The sequence below is a fragment of the Quercus suber genome, unplaced genomic scaffold, assembly GCF_002906115.3.
Source record: "Quercus suber isolate HL8 unplaced genomic scaffold, Cork oak 2.0 scaffold_211, whole genome shotgun sequence".
NCBI classification, from domain to species: Eukaryota; Viridiplantae; Streptophyta; class Magnoliopsida; order Fagales; family Fagaceae; genus Quercus; species Quercus suber.
In genome coordinates, this window is record NW_027069669.1 from 1,034,286 (window position 1) to 1,039,726 (window position 5,441).

Here is a 5,441-nt window from a genome sequence, read left to right on the forward strand (position 1 = left end):
ACCTCCTATATATATATATCATTAATCCATTAATAGTTGAGCCACCCATCATATCATTCATTTAATGGTTAAATGTTTTTATAACTATGGAGTCGAGCACAGCACACATTAGACACACATAAGTTGAACATAAAGTAGAACAATAAATAAAGCCAAAATAGAAAATTCTTATTCATATATATAGGCCACCATGTTTAATTTTTTTTACTAAAAGGCGCCTCAATTTTTACAGTAAAAATATCACGCGAAGTGGTATTTTGAAGAGAAAGAGAGAATGAAGGAAGTCATGACGTCAACAACTGGGGACAACCATCAAGCCATGCGCAATCGAGCGGTCCTCCCTACTCCCTCCCCTCCTTTTATATTCTCTCCACCTCTTCCTCCTAACGAAATTTTCTTTATCATTCTCTCTTCCAATTCTCTTTCTTTCTTTCTTAATTTCTTCTTCTCCTTCTTCATTAATCTCCTTAATTTTTCCTTTTCTTCTTTATTTATTCTGTCTTAAACCACTAAATACACTGAGACCTCTATCGATATCAGGTAATTAAGGTCAATTATATTGTAGTTTGCATGGAAGATTGTCATTCTAAAAACTAGCTCTTTCTTTTTGAGTTTTTTTAAATTCTAGAAGGAAATTTCATTTCAAATTAATGCTCAATATATTCTCTTGATTTTAAGTAAGATGTCATAATCTCTCTCTCATCAAGCAAGGCTTTCGATCTCAAATGGGATGAAAATCTTTTGTCCTGGGAAGCAAGTAGGTCTGTACCATTTTGATGTCTTTGCTTGAGTTCCCATTTGGACAGAGTCTCTTCCGGGCCTGTCTCACATCTTCAAATCTTTAAATTGGGTCTAGAATTATTGTGTCACTAACTCACTCCTCTATAATTTACATGGTTATTCTTCCTAGCTATAGCTAGTTTGATGTTCAGGTGATCTCTCTTCATCTCTTTCAGGTAGCATATCACTTTACCTATTTTGTTTTGGTCTTAGAGTTGAAAACAAGTACTAAACAAAGACACCTCAAGAAGGTTAAGGTTTGTGGCAAATTGTTAGAATGTACTTTTCCTTTTCCTCGTAATTTATTAATTACAGGTTCACCCTCAAACTAACCATTCTTTCAGAATTAGTATTTTTTTTTTTTATCCCCCTCTTCTGCATATGGCCATTGTTTCGGAACCCTTAAGAGTTCACTTCTGAAAGCAGCTTTTTCAGTTCAAACTTTGAGTCTGCAATGCATTACACAATTTCATTAAACTCGCCCAATCCTGTCTTAGTTTACAATATCAGTGATTTAAATGCAAGTACAAGGAGGCACACCCAAAAACAGGTTCTTTTTTTTGGGTCAGCATTTCCCAACAGGCTATTAAAGAAAAAAGGCAGAAGTGCCTTGAAAATTCTCGACAAAAAGACAAAAGGTTCAGAGCCCCATTTCAGCGTTGAGATACAGACACTGCAAAATAGCCTTAGAGTGCTCTCTTTTCTGCTTTATATCATCCTTGGCAGGCCTGATCCAATAGAACGGTGCTTCTCTTTTTGTCTCTCAGCCTTTTCTCTTTCGAGAAACGCGTGCTAATTTGTGATAACGTCATCCACCCTGTCCATTCCCAAATCAAACCTTTCTACAATAAAGCTCTAAAATCTCTCTGTTTAGTATCCCAACTCAAATGTGTCTGACTTTTTTCTTAATTTTCGCACCAACATTCTTTCTTATTTGGAAAAAAAAATTAGTATTTTTTTTGTTTGTTTTATCATTACTGTTAATTTGTTTAGTGCTGTCCCATTAAAATATTAAATTAATTGAGTGTTTTAATCTATTAGTTTATTAGTGCTGTAATGGGAACCCCGTTCTTGATGCATCATTTCTACCATTCACCAACGCAAGACAACATCATTAGCACAAACCTCAACTTGTCCGTTTCTTGCAGACCCTTGAAGAAATAGAGGCCAAGCTCCCAACTTCTCTTGGTTTTTATCAAACTCATGATTTGGTTTTCCTTTCCTTTTCACCTCCTCTTCTTTTATCACCCCAAGAAAATCATTGTTTCTGATTAATGGGTTTTGTTTTTTAACACGCGCTTATTAATTTCTCTTGGGAAATATGGTATGGTGGGTGTTGTTGCTCACCACCAAATGAGTTGATGATTATCTCCCATAACACCCGTCACCTTTTTGTTTCCAGAACTCATTATTTCTTTTATATTTCTTTTTTCCTCCTTGACAATTTCAAGACTTTGCCTTTTTTAGCCTTTTATTCTTTGCCTTGGTTCGTTGATTTCTAGCGCTTCTTATCTCTTTATAACTTCACATTGGTTATGATTTTGAGATGATGAAAGTAAAGGGTTGTGGTTATTAATGTTGGTGGTGAATTTGATGCAGTAACCAATTGTTATGATGGAGTCGATGGAATCATCTGTCCCACCTGGTTTTCGATTTCACCCAACGGATGAGGAGCTTGTTGGGTATTACCTGAGGAAGAAAGTTGCGTCACAAAAGATCGATCTTGATGTCATCAGAGATATCGATCTGTACAGGATCGAACCCTGGGATCTCCAAGGTATGTACGTAGGTAACATGTTCTATTCCTTTTAGGTTGTTTGATCCATTTTTAGTATATATATTAGGGTTTCAGCTATACCAACTCTTCTAGATATATAGTAGACTAGTAGTTGAGTTTGGATCCATCTTAATTATTAAGGTTTATGACAATGGTGTATATATCTTTCTTGTCGTTTGTGGATCCATAAATATACATCTAGTTCCATGATTCCATCCATCTAATGTATCACAGGGTTGCACTTCAATGACCATCTTCGAGTTTTTTTTTCCTTAATACAATTCAATACTTACAACAGGGATTTGAACCATGATTTGTTATTGAGTTGCAAGGCTCTTAGTGTATGAGTATGTATATTATGTGTGTGTGTGTTTAACATGAGCGATCTGAATGGCAATGAACAGAGAGATGCCGGATCGGATATGAGGAGCAAAATGAGTGGTATTTCTTCAGCCACAAGGATAAGAAGTATCCGACGGGGACGAGGACTAACAGAGCCACAATGGCGGGGTTTTGGAAAGCGACCGGCAGAGACAAGGCAGTGTATGATAAGGCCAAGCTGATTGGCATGAGGAAAACCCTTGTCTTCTACAAGGGACGCGCACCAAATGGTCAGAAAAGTGACTGGATCATGCATGAGTATAGGCTTGAATCTGAGGAAAATGGACCTCCACAGGCAAGCATCATCCAATATATACATATATATATGCTACCTACACTATATCTATGTCCCTTTTCCTTTCTTGACCTACTCTATGCTCTCTTCTATTTTGCATAAACAAATGTTTGAAATCCATTACTTTCTTTTAGTCCCTTGTTTTCTTGCCATGCCACTACAATCGGCTCATGCTATAAAGTAAACCTATGGTCGTATTGGTACTTCTTTCTCTTTCTCCAAAGTGCCTAATGAACTTTCGTAAGACTTTAAACAAAATAAGGGGTTTTATAGTGTGAATTGATTTTTCTACGACCAAATTATTCACCTTCACAATCACTTTTGCTTTTCATTACATAGACCACTAATATCTGCGATCTCAGTCACACTGTGTATGTTTTCTACGAAGATGACTTCCACCAACTCTTAAGTCAAAAGTTAATACATCCAAAAGCATTAAGCTTTGTTTCAATTCCTTTTTCGGTATGAGCTTTGTCCCATACGAAATTCAAATTCTCCACTTAATTCGTTCATCCCCTTTGACTATATCTACTACTTCTACTTCTCTTTACCGAACAGAAAAAAAAAGCTCATAAAAGCAAAAAGGAAAACATATGTACCAAAAAGAAGTAAAATCTTTATTTTTCTTAATATTACAACAGGCTTTAAGCTAATAATCAAAAAAAAAATTGTAAAAATAAATTTGAAAAAATGTGGAACGCTTTAATCTCATAATTGACTTTGGTTAAGTTATTGCAGGAAGAAGGATGGGTGGTATGTAGAGCATTCAAGAAGCGAACCACTGGCCAAACAAAAAGCATTGAAGGGTGGGACTCTAGCTACTTCTATGATGAATCAAGTGGGGTCAGCTCAGTGGTGGATCCCATCGATTTCATCTCAAGGCAACCCCAAAACTTTTTAGCACAGAATTTCTTGTGTAAGCAAGAGTTAGAAGCGGAAAACATGAGATTCATGCAGTCTGATCCGTTTGTACAACTTCCTCAGCTAGAGAGCCCATCTCTACCATTAATAAAGAGGCCGAGCTCAATATCTCTCATATCAGAAAATAATGAAGAAGAAGAGCAAATCAACAATAGCGGGTGCAACAACACTAAGAAAGTGACTGACTGGAGGGCCCTTGACAAGTTTGTTGCTTCACAATTGAGTCAAGAAGATAGATTTGAAGGTGATGGAGAATCAAGCTTTGGTCCACATGATCATAACTCAGATATGTCATTGCTGTTATTGCAGAGTAGTAGGGATGATGAAGAGAACTTGAATGGGTTCTTGAATGCAAGTTCAGACTGTGACATTGGTATATGCATATTTGAGAAATGAAGATAGAGGAGGTGAAAGAGATTTCTATTTGTGGTATTATTATATGTAAGTGTATGATGGTTGATGGTTCTTAATTGGAGAGATATATGATATATTTTTGTAAATTATGGTTGTGAACCAGTGAAGCTCTCTCTCTCTCTCTCTCTCTCTCTCTCTCTCTCTCTCTCTCTCTCTCTCTCTCTCCATGCATCAAATTTGATACCAATGTTAGAGATGTTGTGGCTTAAGAGCCAAAAGACCAAGTTTATTGTATGTCTAAGTAGCTTGTAGAGCAATTTGTTTCCCTTGAACGGCAATATATATATATATATATATATACACAGACACACTATTTTGATACCCAATATAGTGCATATATTTTTGCAAACCATAGGCTAATACTAACCTTAGTATATATAGTAGCAAATTATAGACTAACTCTAGGAATATTGTAGTACTTGCACCAGCTATAAACAGAATTATGATTACTTTACTTCCTCTATAAGTATATAAACCTACAGTACGCAAAAATGATAATATCTCTAATACGCAAAAATTAGTTCAACCAGCAACAAAACAACAAGTACAAAAGAATATTAAGAAAATCTTTAAGAAGACTTCTTCACAACATGCTGTCTTTTGAAAAAGATTCTTCATTTAGACCAGCCAAATTACCTCACTTACTGTATTTTTCATCTTTCGAAAATTTTTATATTTATGATGTATTTGAATATTGTTTATTTTGTTGAAAACTGAAAACTTATTACAAAAAATACTGTAACAAAATAATTTTTAAACTATAAATAGTACCGTAGAACTCAGGATTTACTATTTATACACGTTTTGGATCGTGAAGAATGCCATGGGACTTAGCCAAAAACTCAAAATGCAAAATCATTGCTTGGCAAACAC

The 5,441-nt window shown here is 35.5% G+C and overlaps 1 protein-coding gene across 5 annotated transcripts; it reads left to right on the forward strand.

Moving 5' to 3' along the window:
• The first annotated feature begins 390 nt into the window (after positions 1 to 390).
• Positions 391 to 4,654, forward strand: LOC111996673 (NAC domain-containing protein 37). Of its 5 annotated transcripts, XM_065779536.1 has the most exons (5): positions 391 to 540; positions 957 to 1,037; positions 2,380 to 2,557; positions 2,962 to 3,233; positions 3,972 to 4,654. In XM_065779536.1, exons 3-5 carry the CDS (start codon positions 2,392 to 2,394, stop codon positions 4,548 to 4,550), a joined length of 1,017 nt encoding a protein of 338 aa, XP_065635608.1. In that variant the 5' UTR covers positions 391 to 540; positions 957 to 1,037; positions 2,380 to 2,391; the 3' UTR covers positions 4,551 to 4,654. The 5 variants fall into 5 exon arrangements, with proteins under 5 accessions (XP_065635608.1, XP_023884433.1, XP_065635609.1 ...); XM_024028665.2 differs by lacking the exon at positions 957 to 1,037 and having other exon boundaries at positions 392 to 540; XM_065779537.1 differs by lacking the exons at positions 391 to 540; positions 957 to 1,037 and adding an exon at positions 720 to 956.
• The last annotated feature ends 787 nt before the right edge of the window (positions 4,655 to 5,441 follow it).

Excerpts from the sequence above, each read along its gene's own strand:
- LOC111996673 (XM_065779536.1), top strand. The coding sequence starts at position 2,392 with ATGATGGAGTCGATGGAATCATCTGTCCCACCTGGTTTTCGATTTCAC. Across the intron at positions 2,558-2,961 it reads CGAACCCTGGGATCTCCAAG|AGAGATGCCGGATCGGATAT; the intron begins GTATGTACGTAG and ends GGCAATGAACAG. Across the intron at positions 3,234-3,971 it reads AGGAAAATGGACCTCCACAG|GAAGAAGGATGGGTGGTATG; the intron begins GCAAGCATCATC and ends AAGTTATTGCAG.